This window comes from Eretmochelys imbricata, chromosome 1 (assembly GCF_965152235.1).
Source record: "Eretmochelys imbricata isolate rEreImb1 chromosome 1, rEreImb1.hap1, whole genome shotgun sequence".
In the NCBI taxonomy this organism is placed as follows: Eukaryota; Metazoa; Chordata; order Testudines; family Cheloniidae; genus Eretmochelys; species Eretmochelys imbricata.
Genome location: NC_135572.1, coordinates 185,495,037 through 185,517,331, shown reverse-complemented (window position 1 = coordinate 185,517,331; position 22,295 = coordinate 185,495,037). Strand labels below are relative to the sequence as shown.

The window sequence follows — 22,295 nt, the reverse complement described above, 5'->3', positions numbered from 1 at the left end:
CTACTTTATTTCACAGTAATTAAACGCTGTCTTTTTAAATATCTCAAATGTAACTGATTATGTAGTTTGCAAATTGCAATAGAGCTTCCGATGATATAAAATATTAAAATCAATTTAGTGTGCGGTTCTGCAGAAGGAAGTTCATAAACTATCTAGAAACCAAAATTTGCTATATAAATAATACATTTGTAGGAAAAGGTAATAGCCATAACCATGAGAAGATACTGATGGCGCTAAATGTTGCCAAGCAGATCATAATAAATGGGTCAAGCTCTACTTTTTAAAAGAAGCTACTGAGTACTGATGCATGTGCATTTCAGTCATGTCTGTGTTGCTGAATCTTGTCTGTTTGTAGAGTTGGTTGTTTAAATGGCTGGCTGGCTGCGAGCTGTTGACACTGCAGCCTATTGGTTGTGGTGAGCTTGCTTCCTGTGAAAACTGTTGTAAAGTGGAACATCTGAAAAATATGTTCCATGCCAAATTGATCTTCACACACATTTATTTTGACATTTTGGTTTGATTTGAGGGAGCAAAGAGTTGGGCTTGTTCACAGGCTTCTGACTTTTTTTGTTTGTTAAAGTTTCAATATTCATTGTTTGGGGGTTTGTCAATGTTTTTTTTTCCTTCCAGAATTATGTTTGTTTATTTATGACTTGACTGTTTTTGCTAACCCCCCCCCCCTTTTTTTTTTTTTTACAAGTTGTTATGTAAAAAGAAAAATGCAACACAGGCTTGAGTGAGGGAGGAAAACAGGTTTCTCTACTATGGGTGGCAATGCTTTGTGCTATGAAACTTCTCAAGAAAGGTCAGATTCTGCCATCTTTACTCATGTGTAGTAGTACCTCACTCTGTAAGTCATCTGTGAATTGATCTCAGGGGCCAAAAGGCTTATGAACTTTTTCACTGTCAAACATTAAAACAGTGATACATAGATTCAGGGTTTTTTCTACAGAGGTCCTGGTTTACTCGGTTTCTTGGCAAACACCCAAAGCATTCATTCTAAAGTTGAGAGTAGATTGATCAAACAACCCCGCACCCAAGAAATCAAAACAAACATTTATATTGAAACTGAAATTGAATGATTACACAAAACAAACGTAACAAAAACGTATTAAAGTCTCTATGCTTTTGGAGGGAAAATATAAGCATCTCTCATTTTCATTAACGACTTTCTTTGATGAAAAGGAAGCGTTGATTTTACTCTCAGTCCTGATGTGTGAAAGAATATTCACTTCTGTTTTTAACAGTCAGACACAAGGTGGAAGAGAGACTGATGGGGGAAATACGGTTTTTGTTGATGTTTCTGAAACACTGGGAGGCTGGTCAGTTAGGAATGGATGCTTTAATCTTTCAGGTTGGCCAGGACACCTGTTGCTTGGACTCAGGCTCAGATGCCAGTCAGGGATGTCATCTGGTTGGGTCCTTTCTCCTCAGACAAGACAGGACTGGGCCGTCTCATCTTGCTGTGATAGTGCATGCAGCATAGTTGAGTTCAGGATTCAGTGAAAAGCTGAGAGATTGAGAGAGATCGTAGGAGGGAAAAAACATTGGGGCAGAAAGTAACACAAAAGGGAAGGGAGAGAGAACAGGATCTCATGTACCTTTGCAGTGCTGACAACTCAGTATCCTCACTGATGGACTGAGGACTGGATGTCATTATGATATGATGACTCTCAGGACTCAGAAGTGAAAAACAGTTCCTTGAATAAGAGCAAGGCCAGATCCCTTCTTCTTGGGAAGGAAATACTTCCATCTGGTCTTGGGGTGGAGGAAGGTTAGTTGAGATGAGTTGGGATGAGACAAGCTGGGAAGCCGAGTTGGGTCAAGGTGAGCTGGGATGAGATGAGGTAGATTTTGTTTTCAAAGTGTCTCTTAAGAACCCCGTAAAGGAGAAAAGTGGGTGGCATAATACACCCCCTCATTATTTTGTCCACCAATTAGAGCCACACCAATATTGGTCCATTAATTTCTGGACCCGTATCATCTTGTGTATTAAGTCCAACCTCAACAGAATTCTTGAATCCTATCATTAGGCCTTTTTTTTTTTTTTGGACTTATTTGGTTTCCCTGTCTAGTTTTCTTGCACTTGTTCATAACATTCATTACTGAAAACAACTTGGCCTATTTTAACAACAAGCAACAAATATGATTGCGGGGTATGGAACAGCTGCCATATCAGGAGAGATTAATAAAACTTGGACTTTTCAGCTTGGAAAGGGAGGATAGGATAGAGGTATGTAAAATCATGACTGGTGTGGAGAAAGTAAATAAGGAAGTGTTATTTACTCTTTCTCATAACCCAAGAACTTGGGGTCCCCAGATGAAATCAATAGGTAGCAGGTTTAAAACAAACAAAAGGGAGTATTTCTTCACACAATTCACGGTCAACCTGTGGAACTCTTTACCAGAGGATGTTGTGAAGGCCAAGACTATAACAGGGTTCAAAAGAGAACTTGATACATTTATGGAGGATAGGTCCGTGAATGGCTATTAGCCAGGATGGGCAGGGATCGTTTCCCTAGCCTCTGTTTGCCAGAAGCTGGGAATGTGAGACAGGGGATGGATCACTTGATGTTTACCTGTTTTGTTTATTCCTTCTGAAGCAGTTGGCATTGGCCACATGGACCTTTGGTCTGACCCAGTATGGCTGTTCTTACTTTCCACAGTTATTTCCCAAGCAGGGAAAATGTTACAGGTTATTTTGACACCTTATGTACTTTCACTTACTTTTCATAGTTGAACTCACAAAGTGAATTTGTAGACCCAGTTAACAGAATATAATCCATCTCCTTTATGAACCATTTCTTCCCATAATTGGAAGTTTGCTCATAAACTCAGTTATAAACAAAACAAAATAAAACTTTAAATTTTCTTAACATTACATGAACTTAGATTGGCTTGGCAGTACTTTATCAAATATGGAAAAATCATATTAGTACAACTATTTACATTTCTGTCGTGAAATCAGAATAAATCATATATACTGCATACCTTCAGCTAAGGGTAGGAGGAACCTTGGTCTTACAAACATTAGGATAGTATAGTTTAACATGCACTGTTAAACTCATTTGTTACATTTTAAAAATCAAACACCACTGTGTTTCAGACACTTTTACATCTAGGGTTGCCTAAAATACAAAACCAAAACCTTAAAGCCAGGATGTAGCATACCCAAAATGTTTTGACACCTTATTAAGTTGTTGTTTGAAGGGTGATTTGAGGTTTAATTCACAACTAATGCAGTAGCAGACCTGAACTAAGCTGGCATTTTGTTAACAAGAAGGTTATTTCAGTAAAAGTCTGCATTGGCAACTTCAACAGTTTAAAACACTTTATTTTTGCCACTTTTTGTTTCTTTTAAAAAAATTACTTTTTCATTAAACCGTTAAAATGATTACTAATTACAGAAACCATGAACTTTAAAACAAAACAAAAAAGAAACAAACTATTTGTTTAAAGATTTTTTTAAAATTAATAACTTTAAAACCATTGTCAACCCTTTTTCTTTTTTTTTTTTTTTTTTTTAAGCAAAATCATTAATGGTTTGCTTTCACTATTATCTCAAACAAGCCCAACACATTTAAGAATTTTAAAGCAAACTTTGGTTTTAAACTTTGGTTAAAATTGCTTGTTTGCTAAGGTGCCAGCTTGTAAACCCTTAAAGACCCACATTGGGCACCAAAAATGATGTATTAATTTAGATGTAATAAATGGGCCAAAACTGTTAGCATAATCCAGTCACTGTCTTACATTAAACAGTGTTAAACAAGTTCCAGGGTTTGGGAGACAGAGACCTCAGCCTGCTTACTACTGTGGGAAACTCACCATTTTAACATTTTATTAAAGATACAGGAAAGAAGGAAAAACAGTTAAAACATTTGAAATGTAAAATTTTAAGTAAGTCTTTTCATTTTAACAACATTTTTTGTTCTCTTTTGCTTTAGATGAAGAGAGTTTTAGAAGGAAAAAGCTTGTTTGATAGTTTCTTAGATGATATCAAAGATGGTAATAACTGTCCTTTTTTGGGAAAAGAGAAGAAGTTAGTTGCGATGGGCTGGAGCTGCTGTTGTTAAAGTCTGATCCTGCTTCATGTCAGGTGGTGTTTGGGGTTCAGCTGGTGCTTGTAAGGGTGATGATGTCATCTGGATCCCTCTCCCCAGCCTGGTTTGCATACGACATTTCTCAGGATCAGGATGACAAAGTTCCGGTATCCCAGGAATCGATTGAGAGGCAGCCATGATGCTGATGCCCTTTCCAGCAGCCCCTGTCTGTTCTTTCCTCTTCTCCCCCTCTCCTAATTTTTTTTTAAGGAAGTGTCAGGTGGATAAGACCATCCCCTCATTATTTTGTCCACCTGTTAGGCCTAATTTCTAACGCACCAATTTTGGTTCACTGATTTTTCGGACCTACATTTTCCTGTTTACCAATCATGATCTTAACACAGTCTTTGAGTTATGTCAGTAGGCCCTTTGTTTAGACTAATTTAGTGGATCTGTCTCCCTTTTGTACCTTTTCCCATCAACATTTGTTATTATAGGTTATTGTGACATATCATGAACGTTTACATACCCTCTGCCATGTACATTGGCCAAACCGGACAGTCCCTACATAAAAGAATAAATGGACACAAATCGGACATCAGGAATGGTAACATACAAAAGCCAGTAGGCGAACACTTCAATCTTCCTGGACATTCTACAACAGATTTAAAAGTAGCTATACTTGAACAAAAAAACTTCAGAAACAGACTTCAAGAGAAACAGCAGAACTAACATTCATTTGCAAATTTAACACCATTAATTTGGGCTTGAATAGGGACTGGGAGTGGCTGGCCCATTGCAAAAGCAGCTTTACCGCTCCTGGAATTGACACCTCCTCATCTATTGTTGGGAGTGGACTACGTCCACCCTGATCGTATTGGCCCTGTCAACACTGGTTCTCCACTTGTGAGGTGACTCCCTTCTCTTCATGTGTCAGTATATAATGCCTACATCTGTAATTTTCACTCCATGCATCTGAAGAAGTGGATTTTACCCATGAAAGCTTATGCCCAAATAAATCTGTTAGTCTTTAAGGTGCAACCGGACTCCTTGTTGTTTTTGTGGATACAGACTAACACGGCTACCCCCGATACTATATACTTTTAACAACAGTTAGGTTGTTGGCCCAGTTGTTACAACAGGTTCCATTGCATCCCATGGTGCTAGTATGTGTCAAATGAGGTGGTGTTTATAGGGAATGGGGATGACAAAATCTGTTCTAAAGTGAATGTTTTAAATTATACCGTGTGTAGCCCACTCTTCTGTAAAGTTAGGGTCCATGCCTACAGTGTTTGGGCCTATTCATCGCAGTGAAGATGAGTAAAGACTTCAGGATTGAGCTGTTATCATCTGCATTATGTTTGTTTTTTCAGAGGTGCTGAGGTACTGCAGCTCCCATTAACTTTACTTGCAGTGGTGGCTGCTCAGTACTCGTGAGAACTGGGACTTTAATGAGTGCTTGAGCAACGGGAAACTCTGAAGTGGGGCTGGTTGAAAAATTTTGAAAACTTTCTATGAAAAACAGGGACAGTCTTTTTTGTGAACATGTTCATTAAAATGTTCCTTTTTTTTTTCTACCAGCTTTACTCTTAAGACATTACGCAATGTGTATATTAAATATATGTAATTTCCTATCAGGAAACTGGGTGTTGTGCTTCCATAAACTGCCACTAGTGATGCATCTTCTTGTTTTGTTTTTGTTTTTAATCCCAGAAGAAGTTAGCTGTTTACAACAAGATGCAAGAGTCCCTGGAGGTGACCCTTCCCAGCAAGCAGGAGGAGGATGAGAAAGACCAGCCTGCTGAGATGGAATACCTTAACTCTCGCTGTGTCCTTTTCACTTACTTCCAGGGAGACATTGGGTCAGTAGTGGACGAACACTTCTCAAGAGCTTTGAATCAAGCCAGCAGCTTCAACCCAGAAACTGCCCTTTCAAAAAACAAGGCAGGGCTAAGCCCTCTGTGGAGAGGTAAGAGAAGCAATAGCTTGACTACATGCTGTCTAGCTTACACAGTCAGTACGTTTTATGACAACACATGCTGCATTATGGCTGGAATCTTGCTGATTTATTTGCGGTGGAAATATGCCCTTGCTCCAGAGTATGTGGAAGCAGCAAGGAACTTCTTGGAGGTAAATGGCTGGAAGTGATGGGAAGAGAGCAAGAATCAAAGATGTACAGGATGTAGGCTTTTCAAATCCCCCCTGGCATTCAGTGGGGCAACTGAAGGCTTTGAGGAACAGGAAGGAGCTAATGTGGCTTCAGAAGGAACTGCTGTGAGATCTAAGGCATAACTTTAAGCCCCAAAGTTTGAAAAAATTGGTCATAGAGGATAAAGGGCACTAGCCAGGGACTCAGGAGGCCCAGGTTCAATTCCCTGCTCTGCCACAGACTTCCTGTATGACCCTGGACAGGGTCATTGGGTCTCTCTGTGTCTCAGATCCCCATCTGTAAATTGGAGATAATAGTACAGTGCTTCCATGCTGAGGTGTTGTGATCATAAATATGTAAGCAGGGTATGAATGAACTCTCCCCTGATAGCTAGCTGTGAGGGGGAGAAACTTCAGGAGCAAACTGTATTTACATGAACACACCTACTCTGCTTAGATATCCAGCAGATAGAGCGGTGTTGCTCAAAGTGATCAACTTTGGTGGTGTTGGGCATTACAAATCACTTTATTACTGAATGCAGGGATAGTGAAATGCTGTTATCAATGTTGTTGTGTTTATTACATGAATAAAAGAGAGCAGAACTGTACTTAACCTGTCCCAAATGAGGGGGTCACCCTCAGCTGAAAGAACCTTGCTAAGCAAAGGGCTTGAATGCCAGAACCCTGTGAAAGTCAGAGGGGTGGTGACAGGTGTCCCAGCCAGGAGGTGTGGATTCTCCCTAAGGGTCCCTTGTTTGGTTTAACTTGTTCTTCCCCACTGTTCAAAGATAGAACTAAATAGGCTTCATTAGGAGACTTTGTTATTTCAAGTGCTTAAATGAGAGATGAAATCACTTGTGGTGGGACAACATTTCTGCCCATCCTGCTAAAAGCTGAAAATCACTAAGAGCTGTCCATCACTAAGAGACTGACCTGCAGAGGTCACAGCAGAGAGGCAGGTGGTAGCAGAAGGTAACTGACAGTCAGCCAGCAGGAGCAGCAAGCAGTTGGCCGGCGGAAGTGGAATGTGCGGCTGGCAGGGTGGCCAGCCAGAGAAAGCGCTCAGATGGCGGAGCAAGCAGGTGCCTTCTTTCCTGGGTGGGAGGTGAACTCACACAGATGCACCTCTGAACCCTGGGTCCTCACTGACCAAGGACAACCACTATGAGTGGAATATGGTGAGGGAGCAGAGAGGGGCACAGAAAAGGAACTTTTGCTTGTAGAACTCAAGAACATGAGGCGGAAGGTACTGCCCCACGCACTCTAGGGTGGGTGTTCTGCTCACCGTTTTATGATTATGAATCCTGCTTGTGGCATTTTCCCTCATTGTCTGGTGACTTCCCTCCTTTCATTAAATGTTTCTTTTCAACATTCAGACTCTGTGCTTGCGAGTGGGGAAATATTGCCTCTCAAAGGCAATCGGGTGGGGTGTAATTTTCCCAGGTTACTGGCTGGGGGCTTGAGCCAGTTGTATTGTTGAAAAGGAACCCCTAGATATTGAACACAGTCCTGGTTGCTGCTGGCTCCACCTGGCAGAAGGGTTACAAACACAATGGAGATTGTGAGGTGTTTGTATATGATAGTAACGTGGGCTAAATAAGTACGTAAAGTATGTGTCTGTCAAAGGATGAACAAGCAGTGTGAGTTTTATAAAGAGCAGATCTTGCCAGATAAACTAGATTGCTTGTTTTAATAGGATTACGAGATTAGTGGATGAAGACAGAGTAGTAGATATAATATATTTGGATTTTGGTAAACAAAGCATTTTATACAGTGTTTCTCACAACCTTACTCAAAAATAATTGAAACAATCTTGTGATGTGTATTGAAATTAGCAGAAGGGCTGTAAGCCAACAGTGGTGAGAAATGGCTACATATCAAGTTGGGTGAGTGAGATGCCATGGGGGATCTGTGTTGGGCTGATCATGTTTGACATCTTAATTAATGATCTGGAAGAAGGAACAAACAGCACATTAATGAAATTCATGGTTGATAAAAGGGAGGATTTTTGAACACCACTGGGAAAAGGAAAAGATCTGTCCACATGCAGACCTCTCACATTCCGTGCTGGATGGGAAGAGTCTGTTACATCTATGGCATCATACGCTCTTCACTCCTTCTCCAGCACCTCTCTATGGTTCCAGGACTAGAGCTGGTTAGGAATTTTCCAACTTCTTGTGTCAAAAAATGCCAATTTATTGAAACGGAACCTTTTTGCTGAAAAGGGTCAGTTTTGACAAAACTTTAATTGGGAAGATTTCTCAAGTCCAGGATGAGAGGGAAACAGACATGTGCCCCAGAATAGCCAAAATCCTGGTGGCCAGGGCTCTCATCTGAGAGGTAGAAGACTGTGGGTTTAAGTCCATGCTCCAAATGAGACGGAGCAGGGACTGGACCCTGGGTCTCCTACCTCCCAGGTGAAAGCCCTGACCACTGGGCTATAGGATATTCTGGGGTGTTTCGGTCTGTTGGGTTTTTTGGGAGGGGGAGTTCATAAAATTTTTGAAAGGTCTTAGTTTGTCCCAGTGCAGAATCGGATTTTTTTTTTTCAAATCTCAAAACTAATTCCTGATCAGCTCTATCCATGTCTCCTGTGGGGCTTTGCAGGGGTACAGAATAGCCCAGCATAAAAATGCCTCATCCAATATTGTCTTTTGACACAGAATACCCCATGTAACCTTCTGCCCTGAAAGTATTCAATGGATGGGGGAAGAAAGGAGGATATGCATCCCTTCTGGCCCCTTTGCACCAGTCTAGCTAGTGTAAAGGTGCCCCAGTGAATGCTGAAAAGAGCTCTTTGATTCTGCAGATTATAGTCAGAGAAATAAGTAGCATACTTGTTTTTCAAGGTAAATTAGGATGAAATAGATTTTTGTCATGCCCAAACTAATCTCTCAGCATTCTAGTTTGAAAGAAGGAAAAAAGATAGTTACTCTGATATTTCAATCTTCCAGTTCATTCATTAAGGTTAATGTGCTCTAGTTAGCTAATGTATATTCGTTTGTATGGAGGAAGTTGATGCTTTGTTAGTTTGGAGATGTTAACATTATTAATAATAATCAAGGGTAGTTTGGAGTTTCATTCAATTTCATAGTCAACAAACTCCTTGAAAGGTCAGCAAAAGAAATAAGCAGTGCATTTATAATTGCCTTGTGGAAAGATACAGAGAAAAAATTGGGAGTGGGTAGGAGTGTGTTGTACATTATTCTTCCTGCATTATCTCTCCTGAACCCTGAATTAGGCATAACAGTTGGATCCAGGAAATATTTAAAGAGCTCCTGCTTTTGAGATGGGGGCGAGGCGCTAGTTGTGATTAAGGTTGAATTGAGTTTTCCACTCAAAAGGATAAGGGTTGCCGTTTTGGGGAGGATGCCTTGTATTTTGCATCAATAAGAAAGAGTGCAAAATAGAAGGCATCCTTCCCAAAACGGCAAACCTTATCCTTTTGAATGTTGAATGAATTTATAAGAAAATCATTTATTAGTTTGAACCAAAATTAATTTAGCACCAGTGTCAGACAGTTTTGTCCTTAAAGAATCTGAACAACACAGGTTCTTCAAAATTCCCTGAAATCTTGGGCATAGACTACATTGGAAGATGTTTTTAAGATTAATCATATTTTTTCCCATTATTCTTCATAACTGAAAGTTTTTCTCAGGTAGCAGTAACTGAAGAGTAATGTTATACTGCAGAGAATTCTAAAAAGAATTGTCTCCTTTCTTAGCATGCAAGCCTGTTATGTTTTCAGTGCAATACACTGTATGCTGACCACCATTAAAAAGTTAACAATTTCCATTAGTTTACCCCTATGGTATCTCAGATATTGCAGGCTCTTGGCACCTCTCCCCTCATATTGAGAAAAGGAAATGACTGTGGTAAATCTGTTGGCAAATGGCATGTGTTTTGTTTTGTTTTTTATGGAGGCCAATGTAAGCTGATTGGTATTTTTGTTTTCTTTCATAGGGACAGTGTCAGGTTGACATCAACCAGATGGCCAAATTGACATCTCCCCTGCCCAAATGATTGTCTCACCATTAAAATGCCACCTTAGGATGTAGGTTCTTTCATAGGTATCTGACACTGTAGTGTCTGTAAAGACTATTGGTTATGCTCCTTCATTCTGAAAAGTAAGGAGAAGGAACAACTTTCTGCTACAATGGAAACTGACATTCCCATGTGTGCCATTTTGGGCTGTGGCTCAACTGAAAGGCTCATAGAAAGTATAGTAGACATTTTTGTTGGTAATGTCATTTGCTTACATAGTGCTCATAAAAAATGCTGGCGTGATAGTCCTCCTGTTTATCCACAAGTAGAAGTACAGCATGGGCAGCAGAAGTGCAAACTTCTCCACTGATCCCTACCACTCAGGGTGGAAGTGTAACACCTTGTCCACTAGAGACCTCCCTGGACCATTCAGTCCCTAGGACTCTGAACTGAGTCTGACAACAAGAGCCAACTACTGCCATTGGTCGACTTGTTCAGTGGGAACTGGCTTGCAACAACCAGATATTTGATCTACTCTATACCTGTTTCAGAGTAGCAGCCATGTTAGTCTGTATTTGCAAAAAGAAAAGGAGTACTTGTGGCACCTTGGAGACTAACAAAGGTAGTTTCATGCAACCGATGAAGTGAGCTCTAGCTCACGGAAGCTTATGCTCAAATACATTTTTTAGTCTCTAAGGTGCCACAAGTCCTCCTTTTCTCTATACCTGGTGTATATTAAAACTTTTTCTTTTGCCATCATGAATTCAACCAGATTGGTAATGTAGTGGTTGAAGGTTTTGCCCATTGTTAGTAACCTAGAATTATCCAAGGGATGACTAGCATTTGAACATTTGTTTGGCTTTTGTGTGTGTGTGTGTGTGTGTCTTGTTTATTTTATGGGGTTGTTCAGATTTGGAGCCTTTCAGCATTGATAAGAGCCACAGTATTTCACACACACACACACACCCAAAAATGGGGATGGATTCCTCAAAATACTGGCAATGAGCTGAATAAAATAAGCATGTATTATCTTGCAAAGAGAATGAAGCACTGGGAGTGAGGAACACAGTCACAGGGGAGAATATATGCATGGGGGAAGATGTTTAAATAACTTGCCTGGAGAGTTGGCAACAGAGTTTAACTCTCTACCTCAGTATGCCCATTTGTAAAATGGAGAGAATACCTAAGTCACAGGGGTGTAGTGAGGCTTACCTCGGTCATATTTCTGATGCACTTTATGATCTTCTAATATCAGGTGCTTTAGAAGAAGATTACCAAAAAAAAAAAAAAATGGAATGCAGCCCCATTAAATAAAGACACATGCAGTATTTTACTAAATAGCCCTGTAACATTCAAAGCAGTTTGGCATGAAGGTAACTTTTGCTTTTGTGCGTATAGTGTTTGCCAAAAAAAATACCCATTATAGAAGTTTATTTCATACACAATAAGCTAAAGTTATTAATAGTGGCTAGATTCAAAGCCACTGAAGTCAACAGAAGGATTCTAATGGACCTTGAATCAGCCCATAAATATGTCTTAATGGTGCAGACAGACAAACAAAGCAATTTTACAGTTTTTATTTTTAAGACTGTTTTTGTTTAAAGTCAGCAGAGTGCAGTTTAATGGCTTTTGAAGCATCTATTCATTTTAAAAGAAGTCTTCACCCAAGTCTCTTTGGGGATCCTTGTAAAAAATGAATAGTTCTCAATTAATATAAGTATTGTTATAAACTTTATATGGGGCACAGAGGATTCCCTGACTAGTCAAACATAAAACTTCACCAACTTTTTCCCCTCCACTGGGTATTTTTATGACTGTGTTCTTTCATAACAGGGTGGAGTCCCATATTTTAATATATTTCAATCTTTGGCCTCAAACCCCCTCTATTAAAAATGGGGCTATTCTTTTAAGTAATACTTAAAAACCATGAGTTTTTTGACAAGGAAGCCAGTAGATTGGAGGTATTAGTCACTGCATCAAAAACACTAACCACTGCTTACAAAGAGGGAATGTTTAAATGTGATTTTATGATACAATGATATTGGAATTCTCCTTAAGCATAGATTGAACCCCAATTGTGAATGTAAATAGGTCTTTTATTTCCAATTAAATGATTTGTCCTATTAAAGTTCTTTAGCTAGAGTTCACCCAAAGTTGTGTAACAAACTAAAGTTCTTGTTGGTAACTTGACAGAGAGAGGACTCAGAATATGAAAACACAGATTTATTTTGCATGCAGCTTTTGAGGTTCATACCTTGTTTTTAGTAAAGTTGCAGGATAACAGCAATTGTACACTGGACTTAGAGCCAAATGCAATTCTATAAGGAAGTAACATAAGATGTATTATGCATGATATACCCCACCAATTTAACAAGGTAATCAATTTAACAAGATCTTTTATCCTGCCATTTTCCATATGCAGAACTAGTAGCAAATGTCTTTCAGAAAAAGCTTTCTTTTCAGGAAAAGCTTTATACTGTAGCAGTAGTGGTGGATTCTCAATCACTCAAAGTCTCTAAATGAAGACTGGATTCTTTCTAAATTATTTGCTCTAGTTCAGACAGAAATTATGAGCTTGATGCAAGAATCATTGGGTGAGAGTCCATGGCTTGTGATGTACAGGAGATCAAACTAGATGATCATAAGGGTTCCTGCTGTCCTTGAGATATATTAATCTAACCTGTTACTTAAGGAAGGATAGATTAGAAAGAGCATTCAATGAGCATCGTGTGGACTACTCCACAGGTCCTGACTTGTTCCTGTGCAATGCAAACTGGTGGCAAGCTACTTCACCCACTACTTGTGCTGTGTTTTTGTTTTTAACTGGTAGTTCTAATCTGTCAATTGCTTTCAGTATTTATACTTTTTTTTTCTAGAGAGCTCAACAATTTCAAGCCAACGGAGCAGTTTCCCAACTTCATTTTGGACCAGCTCTTATCAACCTCCACCTCCGCCATGCTTGAGTGGAATCCACCCTGACTTCCCAGTCACTGCACCAGGCACCTTCCACACAGCAGATCCTAGCAGCTGGCCAGGACACAGCCTTCATCAGACTGCCCCACCTCCTCCCTCTACCGCATCAGAATCCTGGCATTATCCTTTAGCATCTCAGGTTAGCCCTTCATATGCGCACATGCATGATGTGTACATGCATCACCATCACCCCCATCCACACATGCATCATCACCATCCCAGCTCTCACCTTGACCCACGGTATGGATCCCTACTGATGCCTTCAGTACGTGCAGCCAGGATTCCTGCTCCACAGTGTGACATGACAAAGACAGACCCTACTACGGTCACCAGTGCTACCTCAGCATGGGCTGGAGCCTTTCACGGAACTGTGGACATCGTGCCAAGCTTCGGGTTTGACGCAGGTAAGGTCATTTGTTCATTTCTGTGGCTTGACTAACTGGAGTTATTTGCAGTGACTAAATAGATTCCCTGCACCAAAATGACACATGCATACAGATAGGATGAATAGATTCAGTAGACCATAACCTTTACAGAGATAGGTTACATGGCATATGTAGCATAAGACATATTCCAGTTATGTCATATATACATTCAGAAGCATATTTCCGTAAAGCCTTATGGGGTGCAACATCACAGTGACTTCTTCCTACTGATGCTCTCACTGACTTTCAGTAGGAACTGGGCTCCTAGCATTTAGCCTGACCCAGCCAAATGATTTACACGAAGCATTTTGATTTTTAAAAAAATCTTGCAGGAAATAATGAGTGAATTCATAAAGAAGTGCCCAGGCAGTTTATGTATTCATTTTACATGGGGTGCCTGATTACCATACCTACCTTCTGTAAAATGGAACAGTTTGCAGCCTCCTTCATCTGTAATATGGGGATGCAATGTAAAGAGACCACAAGTGCCGGCAAGCAATGTCTTCATCCTAAAAGTCTTTATAGTGATCATGTAGACTCCAGACTGATGTCTTTGTATTAGACATCATTCCATAATGACTGTACTGCACTCTTCATAGGTGAGATGAGAGCACCTACAGGCCACATTTAGAATACAGTAACTCCTCACTTAAAGTCATCTCAATTAACGTTGTTATGTTGCTGAGCAGTTAGGGAACATGCTCATTTAAAGTTGTGCAATGCTCCCTTGTAACGGTGTTTGGCAGCCACCTGCTTTATCCACTGCTTGCAGGAAGAGCATCCCATTGGAGGTAGTGGTGGGGGCTTGGAACCAGGGTGGACCGGCAGCCCGCTATCAGCTCCCTGCTCCCCTAAGTTCCCTGTGCAGCAGCAGCACAGCAGGTTATCAATTGCCAGGCAGTTCAGCTGTCCCTCCCCCCACTGCCATGTGCTGCTCCTGCCCTCTGCCTTGGAGCTGCTCCTGAGAGCCTCCTGTTTACTGTGCAAGCGAGGAGAGAAGAGGGGTGCTAATGTCAGGGTGTCCCCCTCCCTCCGCTCCTTTACCCCATCCACAGCCGGTGCTGGGGGATGGGACACAACGGGGCTCAGGACTGAGGGAGCTTGCTGGCAGCGGCTGCTGTCTCAACTTGCTGATCTACTTAAAAAGGCAGTGTATTAAGAGGGGGGTCAGCGTTTTTAAAGGGGCAATGTGTGTGTGTGTGTCTCTCTCTCTCTCTCACACCAGGTATGTGTCTCTGTCTCTCTCTGCCATGCTGTCTCCCCTCTCTCTATTCCTGCTGCCTTGTAGAGTGTGAGGCTACATTAACAACGAGTTAACCCTTGAGGGCTCAGCCGAGTGCTAGTTCATCATTTAGCAGTAAGGCATTCCCTGGGAAATATCCTACCCTCTTCCACCCTCTGACTTCACCACCTCAACCAAGCTTCACAATCATCATCGCTGTGTACAGTATTAAATTGTTTGTCTAAAACTTATACTGTGTGTGTATGTGTGTATATATAAAATATATATATATAGTCTTTTGTCTGGTGAAAAAAATTTCCCTGGAACCTAACCCCCCCATTTACATTAATTCCTATGGGGAAATCAGATTAGCTTAACATCGTTTCGCTTAAAGGAGCATTTTTCAGGAACATAACTACAAGGTTAAGCGAGGAGTTACTGCACTGCAGGTCACACTTGACCCGCAGGCTGTAGTGTAGCTACGCCTTATTGTAGCAGAACTTCAGTTTCAGTAGCAGTCTAGCACCACTGTTAGCATATGTATGGGAGCATGTGTGCAGGGCACTAATGACTGATAAGTATCCTAGAGCTCGTTTATACTGCATGCTCTTCCTTCTTTGATGGGTGTTTATCTGATTTGTTATCTACCAGCAGCAATGCAGACCATATGTTACTTTTGGAATCCCTTCCATGCAATTATGTTACTGAAGGAATATTAGGTTCCTCCAGCTCCCCTTTCCTTGAGATGTTTGTTGGATTTCAGTTGAGGGAGGGTTTTTCATACCTCTGGTTGACTGATCTATTTGCTAGAGTATGATCCACTCTCTTATTTAGTCTAATGTGTGTCAGGGGGAAAAGAACAGGTGGGGAAGGCTTGTGCCAGATGAACACAGTGTTGGATCTTTTTTCAGTCAAAATAACATGAAACCAAAACCCAATTATAATTAAGCTAAAGTCAACTGCTAAAAATCTCTTTAACATTTCTTTCTGTCTGTCTCCTATATTAACTGCTACAACTCAGCAGACCCCAGCCAGAACCCTCCTTTATACAACATATAGTCAAACTGTGCTTCATCACGACTATAACAGTGTTAAAAAAAGGACTAGATACGTTCATGGAGGATAGGTCTATTAATGGCTATTAGGCAGGATGGGCAGGGATGATGTCCTTAGCCCCTGTTTGCCAGAAGCTGGGAATGAGCAACAGGGGATGGATCACTTGATGATTACTTGTTCTGTTCATTCCCTCTGGGGCACCTGGCATTGGCCACTGTCGGAAGACCGGATACTGGGCTAGATGGACCTTTGGTCTGATCCAGTATGGCTGTTCTTATGTACTTGTTGCCTCAAGAAATTAAGAAAAATAGCATAACAGGATTCTTTAAAGTACTGGACAATTTTATGGTCATTAATAACATCTGCAGCAGTGCAGATGATACAAGGGTAATTATGTTTCACGTTGTAAACTGATAATCTGCCAGGATTGGGAACAAATGTTTTCCTCCTCATATGACGTGGTTTTAGGCAAGTTACATTAATGAGAGGGTTTTACCTCCTTCTGAAGAATCAGCAAATTGCCATTGCCAATGATAGACTAGTGGGCTGATTCAGCATGATAGCAATTCCAACAGTCATGAAGGCAGGCAGTTGACTCAACTTTCTGAGGATGATATAGGGAGTTATTTAAGGAAGCATAGATCAGAAAACCCATTTTTTTATCATGGTGTGGATTACTCCATAGGTCCTGACTTGTTTGTGTTCAATGCAAGCTGGTGGGAAGGTGATTTACGAACTACTTGCTTTTTGTTGTTGTTTTTGTTTGTTTGTTTTTTTCATTTTAAACTTGTAGTTTCAACCTACCAATTGCTTTCACTCTTTTCTTTGAGAACAGAGTGCTAACTGTTCAACATAGGTCACAGAGCTTGGCACCTCCTTACTGGTTTAATTGAGCCTGAAACACACTGCCTTGCTCCTATGTGTAAATCCCTGGTGCACAGGTACAGTTGGTGGATAATTCTGATTTGGTACTATTTACATGCATTTTGCATAGGTGTAAGTGACTACACAAGGCGCAAGGCAATGAAGAGAACCTGGACTATAATTGCTAATCTATGCTCGCAGCTCAACTCTGTAGTGCTATGTTAGACTCATAGACATTAAGGTCAGAAGGGACCATTGTGATCATCTAGTCTGACCTCCTACACAATGCAGGCCACAGAATCTCACCCACCCACTCCTGCAATAAACCTCTCACCTATGTCTGAGCTATTGAAGTCCTCAAATCATGGTTTAAAGACTTCAAGGTGCAGAGAATCCTCCAGCAAGTGACCCGTGCCCCATGCTGCAGAGGAAGGTGAAAAACCCCCAGGGCCTCTGCCAATCTGCCCTGGAGGAAAATTCCTTCCCGACCTCAGATATGGCGATCAGCTGAACCCTGAGCATGTGGGCAAGGTTCACCAGCCAGATACCCAGGAAAGAATTCTCTGTAGTAACTCAGATCCTACCCCATCTAACATCCCATCACAGGCCATTGGGTCTATTTACCCTGAATAGTTAAAGACCAGTTAATTGCCAAAATCATGTTATCCCATCATACCATCTCCTCCATAAACTTATCAAGCTTAATCTTGAAGCCAGATAGGTCTTTTGCCCCCACTGCTTCTCTTGGAAGGCTGTTCCAGAACTTCACCCCTCTGATGGTTAGAAACTTTCCATCTAGTTTCAAGTCTAAACTTCCTGATGGCCAGTTTATATCCATTTGTTCTTATGTCCACATTGGTACTGAGCTTAAATAATTACTCTCCCTCCCTGGTATTTATCCTTCTGATATATCCCTCTGAAAACCTATGAGAAAGCTGATACATTTGCAGAAGCATCAGGATTCAAACTGACAGATGTTTTACTTACTTCTTACTATTCAGAATGCCATGTGCTGTAAGCACAGTCATGCAGACTCACTGGAGTGTCCCCAGTTTGGTATATAGCAAGTGCTTAATTTTGTAATGAAAGAGGTTCCTGGGCTCAAGCAATTATTTAATTATTTTCATAACTGATGCAGAAAGCCCTGCAGTGCCGGGGCTATGAATTGCCAAGACTACAGGTGCCAGGGCACAGCCCTGGCAAGCCCAGGCACAAATTAAGCACTGTGTATAACCCTAATCATGGAGCAGGTCCTCAAGGAATCGGTTCTGAAGCACTTAGAGGAGAGGAAAGTGATCAGGAACAGTCAGCATGGATTCACCAAGGGCAAGTCATGCCTGACTAATCTAATTGCCTTCTATGACGAGATAACTGGTCTGTGGATGAGGGGAAAGCGGTGGACGTGTTGTTCCTTGACTTTAGTAAAGCTTTTGACACGGTCTCCCACAGTATTCTTGCCAGCAAGTTAAAGAAGTATGGGCTGGATGAATGAACTAAAGGTGGATAGAAAGTTGGCTAGATTGTCGGGCTCAACGGGTAGTGATCAATGGCTCCATGTCTAGTTGGCAGCGGTATCAAGTGGAGTGCCCCAAGGGTCGGTCCTCGGGCCGGTTTTGTTCAATATCTTCATAAATGATCTGGAGGATGGCGTGGATTGCACCCTCAGCAAGTTTGCAGGTGACACTAAACTGGGAGGAGTGGTAGATATGCTGAAGGGTAGGGATAGGATACAGAGGGACCTAGACAAATTAGAGGATTGGGCCAAAAGAAATCTGATGAGGTTCAACAAGGACAAGTTCAGAGTCCTGCACTTAGGACGGAAGAATCCCATGCACTGCTACAGACTAGGGACCGAATGGCTCGGCAGCAGTTCTGCAGAAAAGGACCGAGGGATTACAGTGGACGAGAAGCTGGATATGAGTCAACAGTGTGCCCTTGTTGCCAAGAAGGCAAATGGCATTTTGGGATGTATAGGTAGGGGCATTGCCAGCAGATCGAGGGACGTGATTGTTCCCCTCTATTCGACATGGGTGAGGCCTCATCTGGAGTACTGTGTCCAGTTTTGGGCCTCACACTACAAGAAGGATGTGGAAAAATTGGAAATAGTCCAGCGGAGGGCAACAAAAATTATTCGGGTACTGGAACACATGACTTATGAGGAAGGCTGAGGGAACTGGGATTGTTTAGTCTGCAGAAGAGAAGAATGAGGGGGGATTTAATAGTTGCTTTCAACTACCTGAAAGGGGGTTCCAAAGAGAATGGATCTAGACTGTTCTCAGTGGTAGCTGATGACAGAACGAGGAGTAATGGTCTCAAGTTGCAGTGGGGGAGGTTTAGTTGGATATTAGGAAAAACTTTTTCACTAGGAGGGTGGTGAAACACTGGAATGCATTACCTAGGGAGGTGGTGGAATCTCCTTCCTTAGATATTTTTAAGGTCAGGCTTGACAAAGTCCTGGCTGGGATGATTTAGTTGGGGATTGGTCCTGCTTTGAGCAGGGGGTTGGACTAGATGACATCCTGAGGTCCCTTCCAACCCTGATATTCTATGATTCTGGGGGGGCGGGAAGGCTGGGCAACTCAGAGGAATGGTTCATGAGACACAGCAGGCTAACATTGTATTGAAATATTTGCATCATCATGACTCAACATAGTTGTGTACTGACGCAATAAAGACATTGAAAGGCAAATTGTAGGATGTTGCATCATGATTATCTTTGCTCTCTGACTATATTCAATATTCAATCTCTCTCTCTTTTCTTCCCTTCTACCCCCTTTCTGGTTGTTGGAAAGGGCATGGCTTGGAACTGATTCCTCCAGCTTTGCCTGAGTTGGGTGGAATGGGGGAGTGCTCTTGTGACTGGCATTCTGCACGAGATCAAGCAGAGCAAAGGAGTTTCAATCATGTGCATGCACTCCCCCAGAACCTCATACACGGCCCCAAAGCTATGTCATTCTAAGGCCTTGGGTTGACTATGACTACCTTACTTTGTATCCTGCATGGGAAGGGGAGTGGGCTGCCCAGGAGAATAGTAATGGCATATGGAGCCTTTCACTTCTAAATCAGTGGTTCACATCTAGCTCAGGCTGGCAGCAACCAAGTTTATATCAATTGGCGACTGTTCAGGGGCCTACCTGAAAATTGATTCTAAGTGGATAAGGGTAAGGATAATGACATTTGGCATTAATTGGCAGCCATGCTGACAGTATCAGCAGAAAGGCTAAGAACTCAATGGCTGTGGGGAACGAACTAGCCTCTTTCAGAGAGATGGTCCATCCAGAACAGGATAGCGGCATATTGGCAGGAAAACTTGAACTCTAGCTGTCATTGCTTGTACCTCTTTGGTGAAAAGAAGGACATCAGCCTCTATAGTTGTCAAGTATCACATCCCATGAGCTTTAAATTATTAGTATAAAAAATCATTTGGCATACATTTTACAGGCATGCTGAAATTTAAGCAATTATCCTTTTTCTAATAATTACTGTGGGCCACACTTCACATGTGATTATAAAAAAAATATTTTGCAAAATTCTTCATTTTGAATTATGTTGAATGAGGGTGTTCTGATCACCAGAGGAGACCAGCTTGTAATTTTACCAATGCCGGTAACACTGCTGCAATTCTGCTGTTCTAAGTCAGATCTCTGGTCTCATGAGTAGATGATGATGCCAAAATACTTCAGTGACTAATGTCATGAAGAGGGGATTCCTTTGTATATTATCAACACCCAGGGAATTTGTGATTCAGAACATTGTTAGCTCCATGAACAATGATTCGGTAAAGTACTGATCTCTGTTTTGCACATCTTCTTACACTTCCAAGGATTCAGTTTTTGTGTGGTGCGGGGGTGGGTGTTAGGTACCTCGTTTCCATTAAATGTAGTTTAATCCCCACATGTTGTGCTGAAAATTAACATGCCTACAAACTTTCACTTTAACGCTGTGGGTTTTTTCTTAAACAATTTTTAAGCAAAAGCAAAATCTCTTAATACATTATAAACTGGTGAAGAGTCGAGAGCCCAAGGCACAGAATTTGGAGGAAACTGACATTACGGTGCGTTATGTGTAACTGGTCCTGACACTGGTGTAACTCCATTGACTTCAATGAGCTTTAGATCGGGCTGTAACAGAGTAGCCTGCCAGCACTTGCTGCCTATGTAAAGAGGCCGTTGACTAGGCCATGACCCCTAGTGGGCACCTTTGAGACTTTTGCTTGGATTAAATCCCTTTTGTCTATGTGCAGGTCTAACAACTTGGCTGTGCACTTAGCCAGGGCCCCAGGAGAAGGGGGAATCCACACCCTACCCCTCAGACTACAAAGCTGCTCCACAGCTGTCACAACTTCGCAGTAAGCTGTGACTACCTGGCTTCACAGTCCTGGGGAACGGCTGCTGGAACTTGTGGTCCAACCAACTCCACCCTCAGAATCCACTCCTCACCTCCCATGCACTGGGATACAGCATGCCTGTGGCAGAACAGTGCTGTACAGCACCCAGGGAGTGTAGGCATCCTTCATCCTGTCCATCCACCCCCCTAGTACAGTGGACCCATACTCATTCTGCTGCCTCCAGAACCATTGGTAGTCCAGGGGGAAATGGGAACAGGATTATTTACCCATTAAGAGTGCGCTAGAAGCGCTGCTGCTGTACAGATGTTCTGGGAGTAGAAGAAGAGCTTTCCTGCTCCCACGTAACGGAGGATTTTAGAGTATTTGAGGTCTATATCTCAATATTGAAGGTGAGGATCACCTGAATAAAATACAATTTAAGTAAATCAAATGTAGTCTTCTGTCTCCTTGTCCAGCTGCCTATGCAGCCCTCCTTTTGGAAATATTTAGAAGCCACTGTGGCAAATTCAATGCATGCTTAAGTGAGCACAGCCTACGGTCTTCAGGAGAGTTGACTCCATTTACACCTGCCATAAATTTGACCCTTTGTCTTTGAATTTCACTAGCTGGGTTAGACTTCTTCTAAATGACTTGATTTTTGAATACAAGCAGTAATTAGTCACAGTGCCAGCATTTCGCAGATAGACACTTCTCTCAAATGTGGAAATACTGAGTCATGCAAGACAAGTGAAGACATTTTTATAAAGAGGAAAATGTTTGCTCAATAAGCCTATTATCAGTTAAAGCACTGTTGTTCAGAAACTTGGCTAGACTGGGACAGCATGCTGGTAGAACTGCAGATTGTCTTCCAGTAAAAGGGGTGAGGAGATAATGAAGAAAAGGCATATAAACTGTTCCATGCTCAAGATTTATAAGTGAAACTTCAGTTTTTTGTTTGTTTTCAGTAGCTATGAATTATAGATGCATGGGCTTAATTACTGTCCCTCGTCTATCAGTTCACCGCAAAGACACCTAGTGGAAAGGGTGGAGCTGATCAGTGAGTTAGTCCCTTGCTATTGCATTCTGTCGACAAACCTACATCCTCTTAAACAGATGTCTTTGTTTTTAAGGCTGTTAGAACCATATTAACTCCTTTCCCCACACCCTCTTTTATGGCCTCTTAGTAGTCCTTAGTGCTTGCTGGGGCACCTTAATGACTTTCTTACCCTCTAATTGTGATTGCCTGGCAAATGACT

The 22,295-nt window shown here is 41.6% G+C and overlaps 1 protein-coding gene across 1 annotated transcript in view; it reads left to right on the top strand.

Moving 5' to 3' along the window:
- VGLL3 (vestigial like family member 3) overlaps positions 1–22,295 on the top strand; it is a 56,124-nt gene that overhangs the window by 8,839 nt on the left and 24,990 nt on the right. The window contains exons 2-3 of the mRNA XM_077815711.1: positions 5,754–6,009; positions 13,049–13,549. Coding sequence (XP_077671837.1) covers positions 5,754–6,009; positions 13,049–13,549 — 757 coding nt within the window. The remainder of the gene's footprint in view (positions 1–5,753; positions 6,010–13,048; positions 13,550–22,295) is intronic.